Source organism: Glycine max, chromosome 12, assembly GCF_000004515.6.
Source record: "Glycine max cultivar Williams 82 chromosome 12, Glycine_max_v4.0, whole genome shotgun sequence".
Lineage (NCBI taxonomy): Eukaryota > Viridiplantae > Streptophyta > Magnoliopsida > Fabales > Fabaceae > Glycine > Glycine max.
The window spans coordinates 5,311,805-5,337,457 of record NC_038248.2 but is presented as its reverse complement, the minus strand read 5'-3'; the positions used below and the strand labels follow the sequence as shown (position 1 = coordinate 5,337,457).

Below are 25,653 nucleotides of genomic sequence, written 5' to 3'. Positions count from 1 at the left end.
AGAGAAAATATGAGTTCAATTTTTTGCAAAACACGTCATTGCTTAGGAACAAAAAATTATGAATATGAGTAAACCTCAATCTATAACTAAAGATTAGTTCTATAATTAATTCAAAGGACTGAAATATACTTTCAAATTTCACTTGATAATTAAATATCATAATTATGATATTACCAATAAAACAAAAGATATATATATATATATATATATATATATATATATATATATATTTGTCATTCTCTCTTTAGATTAAACTGCGAGATCGAAAAATCCTAACTAATATTATATGTGAGTTGAAAAAGAAGAATATGAAAAAAAGTAAAAATGTAATAAGTTGATAGATGGGGAGTTTTTTATTTATTATTTATTTACTCTCTTTTGTTTTTTTTTTTATCTTTCTATACTTTCTTTATTTACCAACAAATTTATTTTCTCCTCCCACTGTTATCATTTTAATTTAACGAATTTCTTGATTAAGGTAAACCATGAACATAAAATAATAATTATACGGTTTCATTTCGTAATGGATACGAATTCAAACATTACATTAACTTCAATATAGTGGAAAGAAATAAAATTTGCGTGAAATACTACAACTAAGTAATGCTAATTTTGCGACAAGGACATGTCGTCTTTCATTTCCATTACATGTTTACTAAAAATAGAGACGCGTGCAGATGATTTCTATTTGTGTTATCAACTACAACAATGTCGTGTCATGCTTTATCTTACATCAGAATGTGTTGTCAAGTCTTACGAACAAAAAAATTATTTTAGTAGTGAAAATAAATTTCAAATTTTAAAAAGTGAATTTTCTTAACTACACATACTAAAATCACTTATAACTCAATTAACACCATAATAATGTTCCACGTACAAAATTTTTAAAAGCAATGTTTCAAATAAGAACTGTAAAAACTTCTAAACATGTACTTGACTGTGAGGAGACAACACATGATGACCAGCAAAATAAATTTGTTGTTTCTGCATCAATGGGACATGACAAGATTGTTGTTCTTGAATCAACAATTGCAAATTGTTGGTTTACATGGAAGTATATCCCAATTTTTTCAGTCAAAAAAATACGAGACAGTGAAACAAGTCAATAACTGTTTTATCTTTTTCTGAGTAAAAAAATAGATTCATGCCAGTAATTTGTTTTAAACTGAACCCATTTTGATAAAAAAAAGTTCGTAAAAATAACCCAAATGGGTCAATCACTACGATGCTTTTAGATACAATTGTATCTCGTTTTGTTCAAGGACAATCCGAATACTGTGTCCTCATGGAGGTGTCACACTTAGGTTGAACATATGGAAACATCATAGGGAGAATTGGTAGTAAGGGCAATGAAAATAGATATTTGAACTAACATGTGAGTAATAATAAAATAAAAAAAGTTGTTGATTCATTGTATGCTAGTTGTGAGAACATAAATTTAACGGCAGGGGAGGCCCATCAAAATTTAAAGAAGCTTGTACATTTGATACTATTTTCTGTATATATCTTGTATTGAAGCAATGCAAACTCTATTTCCATCAGCATGATTTGACCACCGGAAGAACTGTGCTCCACACAACTGTAATTATATTTGGGAGTCCTGCAACAACAAAAGCATACAGCAAAAGCGTAAAAAAGAATAGCTACAAAATAAAAGGCTAACATAAGGGATACAATTTTATTCGGTTATTCCCAACAAAAGCAATGATCCAATAGCAACATCACGTCACTAAATCAATTTTAGCAATGACAAACATCTATCAGGAAAGCAAAGTTGTTATTATTTACATTGAAGATCTTCTCACTTTTCTTTTCTTTTTCTAGGAAGGGGAGGAGAGGGAGGATGCAGAGTCGTTAGCAAACCAAGAAAACAGAGATTAATGGAATACCAGCAGAAGCAACAAGGAATCAGGGATTCCTGGGACAAGGAATGGAGACACTGAACCATTTTTAAACGATAACCATGTAGTATGATTTTGGTAAACTCATACACAAGAAAACCAATACGACAGAATTGATGAAGTTCATGCACAACACTTCAAACTGCAATGATTAGCTGTTCCCACTTCCCATCAAATTAGATGATTTGACACAGCATCAAGAAAAGACTAGGCTATCTCATTCATAAGAGCAACGGTGGATAAAGCTCCACGCAGTTTGCAATAACAATCAAGATATAGTACCAAAGTTTCAAAACTGGAGGTCATTTACATTCAGTAAACTTGCTAAGCTAAATCTCCAAGGAAATTATTCGGATAAATAACACTCACCTCTTTTGGAGATTATTTACATCGAGCTAGTGTCCACAGGATAGCTCCCTAGCACACGCAAGAATGTAGCAAATTCCTGTATAGTGTATCAGTTTTAAGAATGTCTACTCACAATTAATACTCTCAATATGCTTTGAAGGATTAAATTAAAGCACACCTTTAGATGCCTTAGGGCATTTTGTGCACTCTGATCAGCCATTGATGTTTCAAAATCAACATAGAAAAGATAATCAAAGTACCTGTATAAGATAATAATTATGATCAGATCAGCACAATAATCATTATCAATATAACCTTTTGTAGACACAATATGAATAATGATTTTAAGTTTTTAAGTTTTAACTGCTAAGTTTAAATGATCAATAATGATGACTGTATCAGAGTTCAGTAAAAGATCAGGAGCTATGACTTTTAGTAATTATACTTGGAATTGTTGCTATCATCTGATGCTCGTAGAGGTTGGTTACGCAAAGGACGACTTTCAATCGGTTGGAGAAACAAATAAATTATGTAACAAAGAATGCCTAAAAAGCATGCTTGCAATGTAACTTCCTCAAAAGATATAACAGGTGATGCCAAGAAAGACAACAAACCTTTGTAAGGTTAATCTGACGCAAAGCAAAAACAGCAAGGGCTTTGAAAAGTATACCAGGACCCTCTTCTAAAGAAAAGACTATGCTGGTCTGAGAAATCCACACCACAATCAATGGCAATATTCAATATTGATAAGCATAAATCCAATCAACAGGGGAGTTGGGAGACATGTGATGTGTTCTATCCAATAATTCCCGCTATTTATTCTAGCTGAGTACCTTAAATCGCCTATCAGTGCCTGGAATTATAGGTTCTCGTGCTAACATTAAAAATCGGGTGACATTATCACTGTCATCCTGCAAATGTAAATCCATCAGTGATCAAATCTACCATGAACTAGAACTGTCAACCACACAAGTAAACACTGACAACATGGACCCAGACCTGAATGTCTTGATCAAGTATATTCAAGCCATAGATCTTTGCTGCAGCAGAACTAGCAACTGCTCCTGCATCTTGTAGTTTGTGGTAGGCGACATGCTATAATTTGTAACTATGTTAGGTTGAGTGATACTGATAAACAAGTCAACAGTAGCAGTAAAATGTGAATTTCAACCCTATAACCCAAGGCACAATATTTAATCATGTCTTTCAGATGATAAGAATATGCTAATTTACCAAGCAAATCAGAATCTGACCAAGGATGACCTACTTACATAAACTAAATATATAAAATGCTCTGAAATGTAAAGGAAAGAAGCATGTTTCTCAACCTAAAAAAAGTGGGTATGGTTCCAATGATCATGACCAGAAGTAAATATTGTATCACAAAAATTTAAGCACGACCATCAATCAACAGAAACACCTAATACCACCTAAATAGCTTTCAATAATTCTACACTTACCTTAGCAGCGCCAGCAGTATCGTCAACTGCTTCTCGCACCAATCCAAATTTCGTCAGTGTGTTCTCACATTGAGCAAGAGCCTGAAAAAGTGTCAGTCAGGGATATGTTTGTGATTGGGAGAAGGTAAGGCCTAAAATGTTAGAATCACACCTGTGGATGACTTAGAACCCGTTTTAAATCCTCACGTTTAACACCATGGTTGGCCATCAAACAGTGACAAACTGCAAAATTTACTTCTCCTACTATATGTAAACTGTGCCGGAGTAAAAGGTCATAATTTCTGTGGATGCTCCCTCCTAAAGAATTCTCAATTGGCAAAACTGCTCTGTCCACAAGCCACCTTTCAACAGCCTATCATGGAAAACCCAAAATGAGAAAAATAAAGAGATTAGAGACAGTTAGAATTAACCCTCATGGAAAAAGGTAACCGCGACAAGAAAACAAGACTAAAAGCTAAGAACTAGAACATAATTTTTAAGTAGTTATAGCAGTAAGGCAAAAAATCAGAGTAAAATTTCTCAAGACATGAACAAGTACAACATAAACTAATCAAGATTAACATGAAAGTCCACAAAGAAACAAGGGAAACCAATAAAGAAACTTAGAAAGAGATACTCCCTCCAGTCCTTTTTATAAGGCCCAATTAACTAATTCAATAGGGCTAAGGAAATTAGTTAATTTAGTTAGTAGCATTAAATTTATCAAGGTTAAATAGTGGGTGGTGGCCTGTAGCAGTGAGCCAAAAAACTGCCATATACATACTGCAGACAAAAAAAAAGTACATATTATGTGTAAAAACTATACAAAAAAAAAAGCATAAATAAATTTAAAACAACAGAACTATAGACTAAAATCCAAGAAAACATCACAAGTCTTGAAAGAATTTGATTTAGGGTGCTTCAAATTGTCCTTTAAGTGAAAAAGAATTGGGAACATTATAGGTTTTAAAAAAAACATAGAACATGATTCTGAAATTCTAAAAAACAGAACTAAATTCTGAAACTTTGAAAAAACAGAGCACAAAAATATAGAAGAGATGAAGAACAAGAACAGCCACACTAAGAAAAAAAAGAAGAGAGAAAAAGAGATGAGGAACATCTGAAGAAATGAACAGGTGAAGAATAAACAGGGAAAAAGAAAGAAGTGGAAGGAAGAAGTTATAGGTTGCCAGATTTGTTCATTGGAAAAGCTTGCCAAAGCTCAAGAGGTTCACAAGAGAGAAGACATGTGAAACCCTAGGTTTCACGCTTTCACGAGAGAAGGAGCAAATACAAGTAATGAAATGGGGGCCTGATATGTTTTAAGTATGAAGTTAACCCTTAAAAGAGATTTTAAAAACAAAACGAAAAAGGGGGGAGTTCCACCATGGGCGCCCTGGCGCTGTGGCATGGCAGGCGCCATTGAGGTTATGGCTGACAGCACCATATAACAACAAATAACAGGTGGTGAATGACAAAAGGGTCCAAAAATGCCACGTTATAGCGTTATGGCACCATAACAGTTAATGAGACATACTTTAATTCTTTTGTCAAATATTTTTATTAGTTTTAATTCCTTTAATCTTTTTCATCACTAATATATTTATTGCTTTAATTTTTATTGACTATGCATGTGAATAATCAAAATAAGTTTCCTAAAATGCTTTCTATATAAAAAGACTCTCAAAGAACTTAAGACATTAATGTATTCCACTTACTATTAAATTAATGCAAGAGACATTCTAGACTGATTCTTATAAAAAGAACCAAGCCAAACTTCTAATTTGATTTGTATAAAAAGGACTAGAGGAAGTAACATATTACTAATAGTAGTAAAGAGGGAAGGGTAACAAAACTTCACATCAAATGCGGTTTCAAATTGTTCACAAGGCACAGCTTCACAATTTGGGTAGGCCTTCTGTGCTGCTGATTCACTATAAGCACCATGAACCCCCTGAAAAATGCAGTATTTAGCTATCAAATCGCCGTATATGTTAAGATTGCAAACATTTTGTAATAATAACTTTAAGAAAACATATCTAAAGTGGTTTGTTAAATGGTGGCGCCATGGCTGCTATGGCGGAATGGCGTGGTTGATTTTTTGCCAACTGCCATAGGCAATATGTGAAGGGAGACCCGCTATGGTGGTGCCATAGGCTGCAATGGGGTGTTTACTTGGCGGAATTTTGGGCCATCCGCCATTGATAACATTGATCTAAAGTGATTTCTAAGATTAGCTATGTAGAAATGTACACTGGTAAGACGAAAAAACAAAATGAGTATAAACTATGAAGTAATTCTCGCATGAGCACCGGCACCGCTAATAAAAAAAGCTCAAGTTAGTATCCAAACAATTTTTCAAACAAGATCTGTTATCTATTTTATCATTATTATTATTATTATTATTATTTCAATAATTGTGCTTATATAGAAAGTGCTTTATGTAAGAATTGCTAGTTTGTGATAAAAATAAATAAAATTTCATTCCAGCGATCAAATCAAATGCATGGGAAGAGAAAAAGACTACATGCAATGCAGCAATCAAACACCTGATATGCAACACGAAGGCAAGAGCCATCGGAAACTGAAGCAGATAACTGAGTCGAAGACAAAGGCCCTGAAAATTAAATCGCAAAAAGCATCACCAATAATAGCAATGGCTAAGAAAAAGGGGAAAGCGTGTGTATATATAGGTACGCGGAAGAGAGAGAAGATCTCGGGAAACGACGACGTCGGAGGTGGTGGCTCGCAGTTCGACGGAGTGGGGCTTATCGCCGCGAAGGGAAGCGCAAATGCCGAGGTTACGGTACCGTTTTGGGAGGAGTGTGAGGTTGAGGGAAGGCGCGGCGTCTGATGGCGGAGATTGACGGTGGAGATAGGGCGGAGGATGGGCCACGATTCGCGACGCAGCCATCAAGACGGAGACAGTGTTTGGGTTTCGCAGAGTGCGAATTGCGAAGTACGTTTAGTTTGCTTGTTAACCCAATTCGAAGACTTCCTATTCTTTGCCCATATACACTACTGACTAGTACCTGTTTACCGGGTACCCTGTGACTCTGTCTCCATAACCTCCGAAGAGAAATACAGAAGAGAGAAATAAAAGATACACGCAATAGAAATACGTTTTCACTAGCAAAAATATTTTTGCCATGTGTCAAATTTTTACACACAAAGAAAATGAACCCGTGCCCCATTTTGAAATGAAAACATGTTTTTGTGGAGGGTTTTTCGTAAAAGAAACAAAAAGGGGTTTACTTAGCAAATAAGGCCCATTACTCTTCAGTCTAGCAAAAAGCCCAATGAATGCATTGTTCATGAAGTATCCCAATAATACAACGTTAATATGGGCTTCTTGTCACAATGGACACCAGAAGCCGACGAAATAGAAAACATACGTCCTAAGTCCTGACAATAAAGTAGAAGTCAATTTTGTAAAGATTTTAATCTCTTATTTTTTCATTAATTAAAATTTTCTTAAGTTCAGTTTGATTTTTTATCTCTCTCTGGGTCAAATATAATGCAAAAAAAAATAAATTTTAAAAAATTAATCAAGTAATTAATTATTATATATTTATATAATTTAAATTTTATATTTATGAATGTTCGTTCACTCTTGATATGTTTGAGAGATTATTAGGGAAAAGGATAATGGAAAGGCTTATAATTAGCCCTTTTTTTTTATTTGTGTACTTCTGAGTTATCCCATATTGGAATATTTCGGGAGTGATGAGGGAAGTACAAATAATTAAATTAATTTTGTTAGTTTTCTAAAAAAGAAGAATAGTATATAAACTTATATTATTATTAATTATTTTAATTTAATTAATTTTTTTGTGTGTAAATTAGTAACTTCTAAATAAACATAATGGTTTATCTTTCATTTTCTGTATTTTGCTCCCTTCATTCTCTTGATTTCTTTCTTTTCCTTCGTAGTACCCAAAAACATGGATAGTGTAAAACACACATTTTGAGTAAATGCTCGCGAGTCTTTTCTTTAAAAAATAAAATAAAATATTTGTACATGCCCTTAACTAAATTATTACAAAAGAAAAGTTCAAATCAGCAATGAGTAACAGCTCAAACGTGATCTTAATTAGAATATAGGTCCATATATTATGTTTTAAAATATCACGGAACAAACAAAGTGGAGCATTCAGAAAAATCGGAATCAAGATTTTGCAAATGAGTTGATAAAGATACGTGTATGTATTTTGATAGACATTCCCTATTCCTTTTCCAAATATCCTCCTATAAACTATTACCAAATTGACAACACACGCATGCTTGGCTCACAATATTTGAACTGTGGCGCGAACAAACCAACCCAACCCATTAAAAACAAAAACACTAGACAATACCTTGGACCGACAGATACATGCAAAATTCATTTTTATAAAGACCCTTCACCTATATATAATTTGTTCGTATCAATAATCCAATTCTATATTATGCCACGAGGAAACTATTGGTGCATGTAATTGTTGGATTTGCGGCTAGCTTTAATCAGACCAAATGGATTGGGAAACGAATACTTAATTATGAAGAGTTGATCTTTTTGGTTTCTTTCCTTAACCCTCTCCACTTCCACTTTGGATAAGCAAATTTGGTGCTCTGTGATCGAGAGGCCATAAATATCCAAAGTAATAATAATAGTATAAAGGAAAACATATATATTAACATAGCCTTTTATTAAGGTTTATTTTATTTAACTTAATTTATTAAGGTTTTGTTGAAAATAAATATTTTGTTAAACCATAAATATTGTTATATTTTTAATCAAATATTATCACTTTTAGATATTTAAAATCAATCTTAAGACTTAAGAGGAGTATAAAATAACAGTGCACACTTTAAAGTTTAGTTCGCAAATTCGATGGGTTGCAACTGAAGATTAAGACGCATATAAGATTCCTTTATAAGTATTATTATATATAAAAAATTATTAAAGCTTTACCATCTATGTCAAATAATACATATTTAAGAATATCTCACATGTTGATTTATAAAAAATATATATATAAAAAAGAATAAGTTAGTATCTTGTCCGGAAAGATGTGAATATTATATTATTTTCTCCTCTTACGTTAAAAATTACACTACTTGTCAATTTTGAATAAATGTGACTTTGTTTTTTTTTCTTTTAATTTTTAGTGAAAGTATGTTAACTTCTATTACAAAATATATTACTAAAATATCTTTTAAGTTTCACTCCTAAAAATGCAAGTCTTTCTTTTCTCGTATTAAAATAGGCACTCTCATCATTATCAAATGCAAATGTATGGAAACAATGAATGCAATTAAGATGAGAAAGACAAGGGTCTTAATCCCTTTCTTTGCATGTTTTCTTGTATATTAAGTGCATGTTTGACAATGGAATCTGACCAAAACATTTCCTTCCTTATTTTTGCGTTCATTCGTTAGATTCCTCTTGGAACATATGCGGCAACAAACTTACTAGCAAAACAAACATGTTGATCCTCTCTTTTAGATCAATTTGAGATGAAACTTCTCTGGCATGAAACCCACATTTTTTGTATCCACTTTCATTTATCACGTTGGGAATTATGGCTGCCTTAACAAAGGAGTAGCCGTTTCGTCGTGGTACGTAGCTTGGAAGTAATTAGCAAGAAATAGTGGGATCAAAACAATGAACCCTATTTTTTATTTATTAATATGTTAGATTTTTATCATCAAGAGGAATCAAATGTGTAACTTTTCTTTTCATGTTTTTGATTTTAATCAACTAATCAATTTTATATCTCCTAACTGTGCCATCATAACGACATATATTCTGTTTCCTTGACTTTCATTTCTATCTCCCTATTCCACGTACTCGAACATTGATTCATTCCCCCTTCAATAAGCTTCATCATTTCAGTTCCCACTCTAGGGATTGGGATGCCACCGAAACTGAACCCTCTATTCTAATTCATTCCGTCGTGCTTCGTGTACCCTCCATCATTCTATCCACGTGACATTTCATACCCTGTCACAAACCACCTTCCTTCACTCATTTTCAATGCAATCGGATAATATGCTATTTCTTTTTCAGAAAACTTTACATATTTCTTTATTTGTTAAAATATTATTGCAGCACAATTTTGTGTATATTTATTATTATTATTTTTTGTTAAACCTCCAAAAAAAATTGACTAATTCAAAATTCAATAAAAAAAATAAGTAAAATCTAATAAAAAAATTATTTTTATCAAGAATCCAACACAACCCAAATATTTATTCATTGTATATACATGTATTTTAACTTTTTAATATACTGAAACTAAAAAATAAGTAAATATATACAATCTAAATTATAGAAGTTCTCAGCCGCTTAATCAGATAATAAGACTATTATATATAACCAAATTCTTTCCATTTTTCCATTATTTAATGAACTTACGTATTTAGACTTCAATTTGAGACAAAAAATTAATGTTGATTTACCCACTGAGTGTAATTTTATCAATACTATTTATTCTATCTGACCCAAATTTAAATAGATCGGTAAAACTGAAAAAAGAAAAAAAAATAATGGGAAAGTTTATTGAGTTAGGATGAGAAGGACGTCACCCTATGTAACTAGGGTTGTTGGAATTGGATTGCGAAATTGGGATTCTTTGCTTGACAAGAGAGGAGAAGTTAGTGGGGGCCCACTAACAGGGCACGAAGGGTCCAAGGTTATTAGAGTGTGTGTGACTCTCTCTCTTATTCTATAATGCACATTGCTATCTATCTACTCACTCTGCACACCACTCCACTGTTCTTTCTTTCCTTCCTCGTAAACTGCAATATTCGTCTCACAAGTCACAAGCCGCATTTCCCATGCCACGTGTTCAAACCAGACACCTGCCATCCTCGTAAGGTCCCACCTTACACCGACCATAACCATAACATAATCACTTTCCTCGCCGATCTTTCTTTTGTTTTTAGCTTACACCTCGCCGCGATCTTTTACTACTCTCTCCCTCCTATTTGGTTTCAAACACACTATTCTTATTCTTAGTTCAGACACAACGTTATTATAAAAAAAAACGTATTTAATGTCCATACAATGATACATATAAATTATTTTAAAAATAAATAAATTTATCAGATATAATAAATTATGATTCAACGATTGTATGATTTTTTTTTCTCAATAAACATTATGTGTTTTTGGTTTAATCTTAAACTGAGCGGATACATATTTTTATGGCCATTTTGTGAAAAATAATAATTTATAGTTTTTATTTCAACAGTTGCTACCTTCCAACAGTTAACCAACACACATATAGTGGCCTCCGTAGTAACTCGCGCTACTGGCCAACCGTCGCGTGGCGTAGAAACATGTAGGATACAAGAAAGCAATGCAAGTAAAATGAATGTTTTTGGTAAATAAAAAAAAAAGTTTAAACTATGCAAATAATAAGTTTTTCATTCATTGACAACTATAAAATTCTCATTTTCTTCTCTCATAAAATCGAGATGAATTATAATTTGATTTCTTTGATGTTGTTTACTCTCGTTTTAAAGAAATAATTTAAAAAATGTAAAAATTGATAATTATTTATATAAAATTCATTAAATTGGATTTTATATACTTTTGTTAATTACGTTAACAAGAATGAATTCATTCGAATGTGAAAATCAGAAAATCAAAACTAACTCTATCACACCGTCCGAAAAACTTGACACATACTCAACTCGCGGGATCCCTTGTCCTCATCAAACAGTCACCTATGAACTTGATTACGTTACAAAGAAGAATAATTTACCAACGTGATTTTGAACATCATGTAACTATCTCAATATCAAACATCTATATAGAGACCCAGAGGAGATCCCCTAGTACATTTATCTTATCCTAGTAGTAAATACATAAATATCATACCATAGCACCACTAACTTGCTCGTGAGAGTTCTTTTTACATGTATTTATTCTCATTTCCACATCACTCAGATAGAGAGAACTAGATAACTCAGTCTGATCTCATCAAAACTTAGCGGGAACATTAATTATTTCATAAAATATTTATTATGAATTTTATTAAAGTTGAGGACTCTGTCTTCACCGATTAAGAATTTTATTCAAGTGGAGGACTCTATTTTTAACAACTAATTTCCCTTGAACTTCAAGGGAAAAAGCAGGGATTATATATTGTAATGATCACTAAACCAAGTCATGATTAAAAAATTAACTAAAACTCGTGAGACGATGGGTAGCAAAGCATTACCTGCATTACATATGCTGTGAAGCTAACATATGCCAAATATAGTTACACGTCAGTTCCATGTTTATTCACAATTAAGTTAATATTGTCTCTTGATTGGATGCTACGTAAAATATATATATATATATTATAGATTAATTGACAATGTAATCTTTTAATATACGGTCTAACAGCTCCCACAATGGTTATATTTTTGTGCAGATTGTTTTTAATTAATTTTACTATTATCAAGAACGGGTCTGATGTAATTAAAAAAAAATGCTTCCATATGATATTTAGGAAACAAAAATCGTTTTTAATTAATAAACAAAGTTTGATATATGTAGAATTTCTAGAATTTTTCTTTGCCATTTTGTGCAAAACAAAAAATATCATGTACGATCTCCAACATGCGCTGTCTTTCCGAAAATGGGGTGCAATGACTTAAAGTAAATTTCAAATATTCTTCCCTCTTTAACAAAACTTTGGAAACGGAACTCAGTTTTTCCGTTATCAGTTCTTAAGATTATTCCAAACTTTGTATGCAATAAAGTGATAGAACAGGGGAAACATGCTCAATATATTTGGACTAGTAATATTTAATTGATATATTATATTACTACTAATATATTTGGACTAAAATGTTATTTGATGTAGTATCTTAATTTTTTATGTTTTTTTAGAGGATGTTAATTTTTTATGTTACACCACTAGAAATGGGATATTAAATAAAAATACAATTGAGACAAAAGCATTGATTAAGCGCTAAATTTCTAAAACATCAATAATTAATTATGGGAGGGAGATAATACTATTACCTAACAAAACCCTCATGATACTTTGAAATTGTCAGTAGAGAACCTACTTAAAAAATTACTACGTAATACTTAAACTGTAAATAATTTTGTGTTATAACTATTTAACTAGTCCCTAAATGACAAAGATTTTTTCTAAAAATAGTTGTTCACTAATCCAAATTATGTGGCATCAGAAGATATAACACCTGTATTCATAAAGAGGACGAAACTGAATTCCAAATCTTTGAACAACTGTGTCGATTTATGATATTTTAAGATGATTCAATTGAGACTAGGCGAGTGCCTATTATACTAAACATCAACAAACCTAACACTAGACACTAGTACTGTTAATTTTCCCCCAACAAACAAAACAGAACCTCAGTGTGTAAAATTATCAGCAACAAGGGATGCCCGGAATGCGTAACTAAAAAGTGATAGCTATGCAAATTATCGACTTTTAACATCGATGACTAATAGTGTATCATGATTATTATTATCTTCAAGTCGTTCCAAACTAAGAACGAGTTGTGATTTGTGGTTAACATTTTTGCCTTTTTATGTTCATTGGCCAATCCAATGAAATTAAATTGTATGCTACAAAATTATTCCACACGCCTTTGGCTGTACGATCCACAGTTTCCATTCTTTCAAATCACCCTTTTTATTTATTTATTTATGTTATATATTTTTTACTTAAATATATTTTTATATTTATAATATTTTTTCAGTTTATTATATAATTTTTTATTTTATTATCTGATATTGTTAAAAAAATTCTTTTAATATATTTCATTAAATATATCATATAATAAAAATAAATAAATAATAAATTAAAAAGTATATTTAAGTTTATATCCAAACCCATCACACCTTACTTGTTAATTATTAGAATGATTTATGATTATTAAACTCCAACCAGCACACAAAATTAGAAGACATATCAACCTCAACCATAGAGACAAAGATTCTGCGCGGAAGAAAGAAGTGGGAACACCAGATTCTTTTCTTCACAGAAATGCTAATACAAACAACATCACCGTATGTGTTGTGTGCCTAGGGGTGTTGGGCACAGTTTCCCATCACTTACTTTTACTTTTTTTTTTTTTTTGTTCTCAGTGTTTCCTTTGACTGATATAAATTTGACCAGTCAACCAAACATGACTGATCCCTAAGATGTTCATGCCTCATGACCCCACCTACAATCCATGGCCCACCACATATTTTCGCATCCTCCAATCTTTGATCGACTATTATTTAATTTAAATAAATATCCTAAACATCAGCCATTAATCCTCACACACATGTTCATTTCAATCACCACATGATAACATTATACTATTGTTTTTTTTCTCCTTTCAATCTATGGTTACTTTGAATACTAGCTAGCCAGGGACTTAAGGTTACATAGGGTGCACTCAAAGCTAAAATTTCCAAGGGATCCAAAGGATGTCAAAGTGGGATCAATCATTGTTTGCTATTTTTTTTCCACAAGTACTCCAAAACGATAATGACACTATGAATCATAGTTAGTATTATACTATATATTTTCCCGCTAGGCACTCTTAAGAATCTGATACGAATGGCTATGGAGGCATAACACCCAATTTAGGAACAGATCATACGGTATAGAACGTACTAGCTAGCATGACATAGTTCTACTTTTTTCATTCGAGTGGGAAGAATTCATAGATACTTAAATGCCCTATGATATGTAGCAAGGTTTTAAAAAATGATATGCGTGCAACAGCGATTTCAACTATAACATCAAAGTTTTTTAGTGTCTGTGATTGAATTGCAATCATAATTATGATCACAATAATAATATTTCTCTCAATAGCAAGAAACTCGACGAAATTGTGTCCTCAGTTTAAAACAATGATATGTGTAGTTTAGTTGAATTTTTGGTCATATATACCTACCTAGCTATCTATCACATGCAATATTTGTTTCTTCTTTTAACTATTTTCCCGGGATAGACATAATAGCTATGATTTGTTAGGTTAGCAATCAGTTCCGATGGTTTGCATGTTCATCTTAATTGCAACTAAAGAGAAAGAAATAGTGTACCCCATGATTTATGTAAACTAGGGATTAAAAATTTATAAAATGCAATGATGACTCTTAACTTTTCTCTAATTATTTTTCGAGTAAAGAACGAGCCCAAAGATACAGATGTGGAAAAAAGGAAAGTAGTTTTTTTTTTCTACAGCTAAGCGACAAAACGCCAAGTGTGAAGAAATACATCTGATTAATCTGCAGATTGATTAAGGAAAACAAGAAGACGAAATTAATCATTCGGTTCTGCATTAGCAAATAATAGTAACTAGCATACAATCATTCCCTATATATTTGGCGGTTCAGATGAATCTTTGAGTCTGTTGTTTTGCTGAATTATATTACATACAGTTGGAAAAGAAATTGACCATAATCGTGCTGTATTTGCAAGGATATGCTCTAGTCTCTATGTGTGTATATAAAAAAAGTACAAAAATGTATATATAACTGGGCATATGTAGTTGTATATATATATATCTAAAATTCTAATTAGCTATAAAGCTAAATTAACATATGTATAATATGTATTTTGCATGAAAGTATGAATGAATATGAAGTTAAACATAATCAACTGTTATTTGATTTGATATGTATTTTAATTATGAGTCAATTTAATTAATTATATCAGCTAAAATGAATTAATCTTTTTTAATAATTAAAATAAAATTTATATTAACTTTGTAAAATTTTAGATGAAAGAGTTTCTAAAAAATAAGGTGGACATATAATTTAATTATAATTTTATTTTATAAATAAATAATATATACATCATTATTTGATTACAAATTATTATATATAATAAATTTGTTGATTTTTATTGCAATTATTTTAAAATAAATTATTTTATACCGACAATCACAGAAATTATTTGCTTTTACTTCTTGAGGTGTTTATTTATATTGAGCAATAGTCGTGTCATTATAGTGATTATGACCATAATTCTGTACTGCATGTTATGATCCCATTAAAATGTATCCATTAATGAATTTGGTCTAAGAATCAAGTTAGATAGATATTCTAACTAACGCACAAGAGGGATAAGACATCATAGCATTAGTTAGCTATGCTTAAAGATATTTTGTGGGGAGGGGGGGTTGAGATGATTATGCATGGTCATATTAATTATTTTTGGCAAAAAGATATTGGTTGTGGATATATTGAAGTGATTATAATGGGAAATAATGCTAATGCGTGTAGAGTGACAGGGAAAACAAAGGGCATGCAGGAATTGCATTGCATCCATCCAATAAGTGGGAGTTGAGTAAGACAAGTCAGTGACTGTGTTTCAAATTATTATTGATCTGGATCAGGAAGAGGGACCACCAGCACCAAAATTGAAGGGCCAAACCAAGAGACCCCAAAACAGGTAAAGCAAAAATTGACTGATGAATAATATGGAGTGAGTGAGTGAGTGAATGGTGACAGCAGTAGTACTTGTTAGGTGTGAATGAATGAACCAATGACTCTTGAGTCAGGCACAACGTGTTAATTCCGTCCCATACATGTATCAATATGTTTTTAAACTCATCATATTTGTACCGAAATATTTATTCAACTAATAATTTATTTTTGTTAAAAAATTTGACTCATCATTTCAATATACTTTTTCTTTTTAATTACATTTTAATTTCGAGATATTACTTAAGTTTTTTTTTCTTATCTAAACTATAATAGAAACAATCATATTTAAGTTAAATGAGATTATTAAGAACAATAAAAATTTTCTCATTAGTATTGATTGTATATTTAAAATTCAAACCTAAAACTTTTGATTAAGTTAAATAATTTTTATGTCGATTGATTTACAATGTTTGGTTTGATGATAAATGTTAATTAAGTAGGTATATATGTTAGTATTAACATATGTATATATGAGGGGGGAAGATGTAAATAAGGGATATGGGGGAAACAGTGAGTGAGTGTCCACACGAGAATGAATGCACAAAAAAGACGAAGGAAGGATGAAGATGAAAATGGAGATCCTCTGTCACTGTCATTAGTGTCCCCTTGCCTGTCCCCAACATCATTACAAGTCCACATCACCTGGACATTCAACAAACGACGACAATCCTTCCCTTCCATCAATTTCAATTAATAATATCTCCTTCCTCTCGGTCCCACCTCATCATACACACATACCAAATCCTTGTTTTTCATTCCAACATTTTTTATTTATTTATTCTCTTTTTTTTTTCTAAATATACAAATTGGGTACTACATGGAAAATGGAATGATTAATTTTATTTTTTTAAAAAAAAAACAAACATGGAAAGATGCGAGTGGACGAGGTTTTGTATCTGGGGGTTGACAAAAGATCGCAGGAGGTTTCTCTTTTTATTTTAGTTTGGACGATGAATTGGATTGTTTTTTACAATTCAACATTAAATATAAATAATGTCTTTTTAGTAAAAATTTGAATCTTGATTATCATGTTGTGGAAGAGTAGTATCTTTCACTAAATTAAACACTCATTGGTATTGGATTGGTTTTTGTTTTCACATGTTTTATTTCTTAGAGTCAATTCTATTCAAAGTAGATTAAATATTAAATGTGAATATTTCATAGAGATTCAAATTTAGTTCATCGGATTATGAAAGACTAATCCCCATCCACGCTAATCCCAACAGCAGTTGATATTGATTTTGATTTTTTTTTTTTTTTTTGAGGAGGAGTGGATTATGGAGAGGGAGTGGTGGATGTGTGGGGACCGTTGGTGAGGTGGGGTCCACTAATAGTTGCATCCACGCGAGAGGGGACCCACGAGAGAAGGGTGTGTTTGTGTTTTGTGTTTCTTTTTGTTTGTGTTTTTTTTGGTTCGTATGAAACCGTTGCAGAACAGAATTGGGTAAGTAGGGAAGTGAAGGCACTCGAATTTTCTTAATGCTTTCTCTGCGTGCAAGCCAACCTCATCCATCATCTTGTACGGCAAAACCCATCATTACCACATTACCCTTCTTTCTCTCTCTTGGGATTGCTTGTGTGTGGGGTGCTTTATATATAACTAGTCCTACGCCTGTGGTTTCTATTACCATTACCTCACTTCTTTGCATGACTTCCTAAACTCTCTCTATACTCTTCTCTCTTCTACACTTTGCTCTACCCTCTTTCCCTTCCCTCAAGTACTATCATACACATCACACACACAAGCAAAAACTCTTGCTTTCCTTTTCAAGTTCTTAAACTCATCACTTACCTCAGGAGTTTGCATATTTTCTTTGTATGGATGGATCCTTCCAGTGGACAACACCAGGTAAATATCATTGCATACATGATATATATCATAACATGCATGCGTGCTTTTTTTTGTGTTTTATATCAACGTGTCTTAATTTTGTCTTTTCTTTTGTCTTTCATGGCTTTTTTAATACTTGGTTTTGGTTTTAATTCTTCCTTAAGATGAATTTGGATGAGTGAAGAAGGAAATTAATGGTCTTAATTCACACAGAATTATTGATTTTATATTATTTAACATTTTTATATAGGAAACTTCTGTCCATCCCTCGTTATTCTAAACCATATACTATACTATTCATGGCGTTTTCTATGAAACTCATACTTATATATAGCCGGGGTATGTAATTGATTTGTCTCTCGAAGTAGAAAGTAAAGGCAAATCCCTTTGAGTTAATTGGAAATTCAATTATACGTATATATATACCTGATGTATGTACTGTAATTTTTTAATTCTTAAAATTAACCTTTCATTTCTATATGTATATAACTTGTAAGCATACACTCAAATGGGATGTTAAAAGGAATCTAATTCAGTTGGTTAAATATAATTAATAAGTTATTGTAAATTTTCTTGACATTGTTTTTAATTTCCACAAATAAAAAAATATATATTCGAATTGGGTTGAGGATTAATTGGTTAATTCCTATGTTTCATTTCACATGTGATCAATTAGTTAATTTGGATGTATTGTTTGTTGCAGCAAATGTCTAGCCAGTCATTGGAGAACATGTTGGCATGTTCAAAAGCACAGCAAGAGAGGAAGCCAAGGCCTCAGCCAGAACAGGCTCTGAAGTGTCCCAGATGTGACTCCACCAACACCAAATTCTGCTACTACAATAATTACAGCCTCTCCCAACCAAGGTATTTCTGCAAGTCCTGCAGGAGATATTGGACCAAAGGAGGTACACTTAGGAATGTCCCTGTGGGAGGAGGGTGCAGGAAGAACAAAAGGTCATCATCATCATCATCTTCAACATCAAAGAGAGTTCAAGACCAAGCATTCACACCAAATCCTAACTCTCTCATTGGCCTTCCTTCATTGTCCTATGACTCAAGTGACCTCACTCTTGCATTGGCAAGGCTTCAAAAGCAGTCATGTGGGCAATTGGGGTATGATGAGCATGATCTTTCAATGTTGGGGAACCACCACCCAAGCACCCCATGTGATAATATCCTTGGCATGCATCATCACTCATCATCATCCACAAACCCAGGGTTCTTGGATGCCCTCAGAAGTGGGTTCCTTGGAACACAAAGTAGTAATATGCAGCAGAATCTGTACTATGGATATGGGAATGGAGACATGGGGGAGGTGGACAATGGAAATGCTTCTTGTGGTGGAGAGATGATGATGATGCCTTATAATGATCAAGAAATGAGTGTTGCATCCACACAGGCAGTGACAGTCACCACCATGAAGCAAGAAATTTGCAATGGAAGGGAACCAAGTAGTGAGAGTAGGGTGTTGTGGGGTTTTCCATGGCAATTCAATAATGCTGACACAAACATGGGTGAACTTGACTCAGGAAGAGCTAGTTGGAATGGCATCAATTCATCATGGCATGGACTTCTCAACAGTCCCCTAATGTAGACAACACAAGGCACTACTGATAATTTTATTTCCTTTCTCATGTTTTTATTAAAAATATTATTAGTCTAATTAGGACTTTCAATATCCTTTTGAGTGCTGGGTTAATTATAGGGGTTTGGTTGATTCCCTTGAATCATCTTTTCTTTCCTTTTTTTTTTCTTGTTTGTTTTTCTCTTTTTTGCCCCTTAAATTGTCAAATTTTTTGCGCTACTACTATCTTTTTAATTGGTGAATAGACTAATGAAATTCAGAGGTTGTTTGCTAACCAAGTCAATGAAGTTGGAGAGAAGTAGATATAGAGAATCAAAATCATCATTTCCTTATTTGACATATGAGAGAGAGAGAGAGAGAATGAGAGTGATGTTTCATGGTTTAATGCAGCCTGATCGAGCCTGAACAGTTAGAATCAAATTTTCAGGAGCTTTGGATTTATAATTAGTGTGATGGTTTCAAGTTATTCTTCTACGATTGCATCTTATTCTCACCAGGTAGATTCTTAGAACATGTTTTTGTACTGACAACTGACTACTATATATTATTGAAATGCATTATTAAATTAAATTAAAGTTGTTACCAATGTAGTGAATGTGTACCATTATATCATATGATATATGATAGTGGAGCTGAATCAGGCGATTAGAATTTTAGAATAGAAATTTCAGTGAAGCATGAGCGCCAACTTCGGGAAGGATTTTGTCCCTCTTTAGCACTTGGCAGACCATATCCAACTTAGGATTTGGGCGTGAGGAAACGTCAGTTGTAAGTTTGAAAATAATTTCAATTTGCCTCAGTAATCAATGACAATGAGCTTACATTACTACATCATAGTTTGAAATTTTTTAAGAGGACGTGGTTCTGCGGCATAAAAAATTCAATGGAGTCAGAGGGAGAATCTGATTTGTTTTGCTGTCACTCTTTGAGAATTCGCTCTTTGGGTATGAAAATAGATATATGCAGCTGTATAGCATAATTGAAGAAGTGTTTTTTCCTCCTAGTTTAGATGAGATTACAGTTTTGTCCTTAATTAAGGGTAGAGGGATTGGTGGCAGGAGATGGGCCTAGGGTTGATCTTTAATTAGATGATTATGATTATGATATGACAAATTATAATAGGACTAAAGGGACTATATTTTAAATTATGTCAGCAATGAACAATATTTTAAATTGACCGTCACATTCACCTCAAAGAGCAACAAGTACTGGGCCTACTTTGGTTGGGGATTCAAATGAGAACGAGGTGGAGCAAGTACAGTTGGTCAAAGTCTCCAACTAGCACTATCTCTTGTTTATCTGACAAGCACATGGCACAAACATGATAGTATATTATTCCATCTATGTGCTTTACTTTTAGTTTCTTAATCTTGTATTCACAAGGCTTTACAATTTAAATAATGCTTTACATTACCCTTGTGTGCTTTTAATGGAATTGGATATATATATTTATGTAGGACTAAGAAGTGTTGGGGAACAAATTAAAGAAAATGCTTGGCTTTGTTCCTTTGAATTACGTACAATACATTTCAGAGTTACGGAATTTCGACATACTTACGTAGCCAAAAATAACACTCCAGAAAATGAAGCAGTGGTTCAAACCAAAAAAGGTTTTTCATTATAAGTTGAAGTATGTGCAGGCATGAATTTTGAGATCTTCTAAGTTGAAGCAAGTCATTTTCGACCCCAAAAATAAGTTGAAGCATGTAACATAATTGGAATATTTGGAACCTTATGGGCCAAGGGACATGTCACTTGTCTTGACAATTGAATTACGGCGACGAGACAAATGTGCCACTTGTTCAGACTTGAGAGTCACTCATCAGATGAGCACATGCAGACACATAGGTTCTTCCAATTAAGTTTAGTAATATAAATCCTTTTAAAACGAGACAAACGACAGAGAATCCTCAAAGAGAAGAGTAATAAGATATTTTGTCTTTGAAATTCTCCAGTGTAAGATGATTATTACATCAAATTATTAAATTTAGAGTGAGGAGTTTTTTTAGAACCCGAGTTTCACATGTTACACTACATAGGAACTAATCTTATGATATCAACTTACATAAATTATGTGTAAAAGCATTATCAGCAAAGATATCTCACAAGGCAATTTGTGAGTAATTAGATGTAAGGAAAGAAATATAAAGCAAAAAATAAAAATAAAAAATTACAGATCATAATGGGAATACGTAAGATTTTAATTTTTGGTTACAGTGAGATTATCTATGATCTGTGAAGAACTTTATTTATTTTAATTTGCAGGAGGGCAAAGCGCCCGCTAAACAGCAATAAAACGTGGGAATGAGATGAGACCCCAGTTAGGTTCAAGAGAATAAAATCTCTACAACTGATGCGAGGGGAGTCGGTCTAACATGAGTAATATTTCAAATACATATTCATATTGTATCAACTAATAAATCTTCATAAAAACTTTAAATGATGAAGAGGAACTTCATAAAATTTCTGTCCATGCCAAATGACCTTGTTTGTCAAGCCGAAGTCAACAATCCTATAATGTTCAACAGTAGATTAACCCTTTAGTTCTGTAACCTTGTTATGGATTTTACATTCTTTAATGCCAAGTTCCAACCGCAGGTGATTGAAGAAAGAGCAATCTCGTGGAAAACTAATATACAAGCCATACTCTCCATAATATTAACAATCAATAAACCAACAAATGAGCATGACTTTTAACAAGTCCACACATAGGATTGAAATGTGCAAGGTTCTAGATCCATGAAGAGAAGAGAACCATGTTCTACTTGTCCCAATTCCTACAATTGAAAACCATAAAAAACCAAAGATGGGGACTCCTAAAAGCAATAACTCAAGACCTAGGCTTCTCCTTCTTCTCTTTGAAGAGGGCGAGAAGAGACACCCCAGATACCTTCACAACCTTAAATCGGACTCCAGGAATATCTCCAACTGCATGCCCTTTTCGCCCAAAACCAGCAATAAGCATTTCATCCTGCACGAGCCATAACAAGCATCAATTTTTAATCGGAAAGGAAAAAGAAAAACAAAATTCACCCCAATACCTCCACTTCCCTTTTTTAGCAAAACTTACATTTTCTTCAATATAGTTCAAGCAACCATCATTTGGCACAAAAGCTGCAATCTTCTTTCCATTTTTTATTAATTGTACTCGAGCACATTTTCTAATGGCAGAGTTTGGTTGCTTAGTCTCAATCCCACTGTGTAAGATATCAATTTAGACAAATCTTTTGTTAAAGCTTATGGAAAATTTCAAAGTAAAAATGGTATGCATGCCATCGACAGAAAAGTATATATTATTAGGCTAACAATGCCTTTTGCATGAGACGATCCAGCAAATGGCTTTTTCCATTCATTTCCAAGATGTGATTTCTTGTATGATTTGTCAGCCTTCCTCTGCCTTCTTCGGTGGGAATTCAACTTGCGAGCAGCTCCCATACCATGTGTTTTCCTGACAAAGGAAACAATGCCAGTACATAGCTATTAACTATTATTAGTTCACCCTATGATAATGGACCCTTTAGTTTAATACAGAAGACTGGATAGTAAACAGTGATTCAATTGGCAAAAGCAATACACAACAGAGGAGCTACTGCATTGTTGTGTGTCAATATTTTCTCTGAAGTGTGAAATACTGAATAAATTAAGCTTTATTAGATATGAAAGTTCTTGTGTTATCAGTTATCACGTTAGACGTAACTATATAAAGAGGAAGGGCACGTCCTGCAGTTGCTATACAATGGTCGTCGTTTTATATTAAAATGACATTTTTAAAAGACAAGATGATTCAAACATGAAAATGGCTCCTGAAACATAAGATTCCAATTGTTTCCGGTTGCACCACTCAAAAGTAAACATCTGTGGGCAACTAAAGTAGACTACATGAATGATAATTTGGACAAATATAAAAGCATTTTCAGCTCAAAGCAACTACTCAATAATAGTTACAACTTACAAGTGAACACTGAGCTAAATTATACAGACAAATTGTTATAAGCTCACAAATCTATAACTAATAGTATATTTTGATTGCAGGAAAATCTTATCCTTTTGGCAATATCATATTATGCATGCTCATGTGAAACATAATTTACTTTTAAAAAAAAAAAAACACTAATTTTTGAATTTCCTCCAATTCTGGCGGGGAGCTGAATACTATTCCAAAGTCCAAACACCCTTTTAAGAATGATTCCTCTATGTGAATTGGAAAGAAAAAAGACATTATAGCATGAATTTTTAAGAGTGTTGATTAATGGAATGAAGGAAATTGCACTACAACAGGTAATGATCATTATGCTGAAACATAAATAACCATTCAAAGTCAGAAAAAACGATTTCGTTAAATGAAATAGCGTTGCGAAATGAGACTGGCTCCATGGTGGCGTGTGGCGAGTACCAATGGCAGCTTCTGAGCCGGACGGAGTGGGCATGTAAGAACCAGCTACTACACTACTTACCACGCCACACTCAAACCCTAACCGTTACCTTAACTAAATTTAATAACGTGTGAAGCCTTCTTTCTTAGACTAAAAGGCCATTTTCCATTTTAATTTTTTTTTCGTATATGATTGCAAAGGAGTATTCAGGTTGTTTATTGAGATTTTTAAACTCTTCCGAAGAATTTGCTAGCACTCATAGGTGCGTTGTTGTCTTTCAAGAATGATTTCTCTATACACACACCGATCAGGATTCGTACTCCTATCACATATGATTTTTTTCATTTTAAATTTATTTTCTCAGGCTCCTAGGTCCAAGGGTGTGTTTAATTCTTATTTTTAAAAATTGATTTTAGTTTTCAGAATGCAACTAAATAAGCTTGCTTAGATAGTTGGTGAAGGGGGAGAAAAACATTGACAAGATGAAAATAAAAAAAAAATATGAAAAAGGTTAAATTAGTTTTTTCATTTCATTTATATTTTAGATTTAATTTGGTTTTTTATTTTTTTTATTCAATTAGGTTCTCTTATTTTTAAAATTGATTCAATTTAGTCATACCTATTAAATTGAGTCAATTGGTATTAAGAAATTATATTTTGAAGTGATTTACTAAATAGTTTTAAACGGTCACAAAAGATATATTTCTAGCATCTTCAATTTAATTTAGATGATAGAATTAAATTGAATTGATTTTAAAAATTAAAGAATCAAATTGAAACTAAATAACAAATTAAATAAACAATAAAATAATTTAACCTATGAAAAACCATTGCTCAACTGCTTTTTTTTTAGTTTTTAAAATCTTATTTTTTTTATTTGTAGGAATCTAACTCAAATATGAAAGAGTTTATAATAATTCACATTACTCAACCAATTGGGTTGAATCCCTTCTGAAAAAATACTTGTTTTGAAAACATTTTTCAAAACTTAATTGATTTTGCATAAGAAACTAATTACTTAGTGTAAAATTATTATAAAAAAACATTTTCAAAATAAAAAAATGAGAAAAAAAATCAAGCCCCTATTTTGTTTTATACCTAAGACACAGTTTTTCTTTTTATATCTAATTAAAAAATATATCGCATTTCATTTACCTAACCGAAAATGGTATGTGATACTGATGTTAAATTTGAAAGACATTATTAACATGCATTGATCTCAGTGAAAGGAACTCGAATTCTTTAAATAAGCCTTCCTAGGTTTGTATGAAGAAAAAAAAACATTGTTAAAAAGGTCTCATTAGTAGGAAAAAAAATATATCGTTTTTTAAGTGCTTTTAAATATCTTTAATTAAAATTAAAATTAAAATTTAACTTAATCATTAAAGTGGATAAAACTTTCATCATGTACAGTACAAATAACACCTAAAAAGAACTATAATTAAATTTATTTTACCCTACCATTTGGCTGACTGCATAAGGAGAGATTAATCTTGAGGAAACTGAAAAATTACAAAACATGTTAGCGATTTTTTTTTTCTTTTTACAAATCAGCAGTCAGCAGATAACTTTTATGGAAGACTTATATTCAAGCAGGATGACCACTATTACAAAATGTCCTTATTAGGAAGGTATTTTTTTATTATAGGTAAAAAAACAAAAAACTATTTACTACTTTAAAAGAAAATAGAAACATTTACCAAATGTAAGTATTGAATTCAAATACCACAT

General features: G+C 32.3%; 3 protein-coding genes across 4 annotated transcripts; 1 reads left to right on the top strand and 2 right to left on the bottom strand.

Moving 5' to 3' along the window:
• Positions 1-1,362: 1,362 nt before the first annotated feature.
• On the bottom strand, positions 1,363-6,781 carry LOC100787759 (arogenate dehydratase/prephenate dehydratase 2, chloroplastic). Of its 2 annotated transcripts, XM_041007424.1 has the most exons (12): positions 6,386-6,781; positions 6,238-6,305; positions 5,550-5,642; positions 3,861-4,061; positions 3,710-3,790; positions 3,249-3,344; positions 3,083-3,160; positions 2,864-2,953; positions 2,695-2,756; positions 2,428-2,509; positions 2,271-2,346; positions 1,363-1,600 (listed from the first exon to the last, which is right to left on the bottom strand). In XM_041007424.1, exons 1-11 carry the CDS (start codon positions 6,600-6,602, stop codon positions 2,287-2,289), a joined length of 1,128 nt encoding a protein of 375 aa, XP_040863358.1. In that variant the 5' UTR covers positions 6,603-6,781; the 3' UTR covers positions 1,363-1,600; positions 2,271-2,286. The 2 variants fall into 2 exon arrangements, with proteins under 2 accessions (XP_040863358.1, XP_040863359.1); XM_041007425.1 differs by lacking the exons at positions 1,363-1,600; positions 2,271-2,346; positions 2,695-2,756 and having other exon boundaries at positions 2,439-2,509; positions 6,386-6,780.
• Positions 6,782-17,556: 10,775 nt separating this feature from the next.
• Positions 17,557-19,823, top strand: LOC100799737 (dof zinc finger protein DOF2.1). Its single transcript, XM_003539689.5, has 2 exons — positions 17,557-17,982; positions 18,668-19,823. The coding sequence occupies exons 1-2, from the start codon at positions 17,956-17,958 to the stop codon at positions 19,556-19,558; spliced, it is 918 nt and encodes a 305-aa protein (XP_003539737.1). The 5' UTR covers positions 17,557-17,955; the 3' UTR covers positions 19,559-19,823.
• A 2,285-nt stretch (positions 19,824-22,108) lies between these two features.
• On the bottom strand, positions 22,109-23,976 carry LOC100787234 (40S ribosomal protein S23). Its single transcript, XM_041007527.1, has 4 exons — positions 23,915-23,976; positions 22,830-22,997; positions 22,620-22,746; positions 22,109-22,520 (listed from the first exon to the last, which is right to left on the bottom strand). The coding sequence occupies exons 1-4, from the start codon at positions 23,974-23,976 to the stop codon at positions 22,380-22,382; spliced, it is 498 nt and encodes a 165-aa protein (XP_040863461.1). The 3' UTR covers positions 22,109-22,379.
• Positions 23,977-25,653: the final 1,677 nt, after the last annotated feature.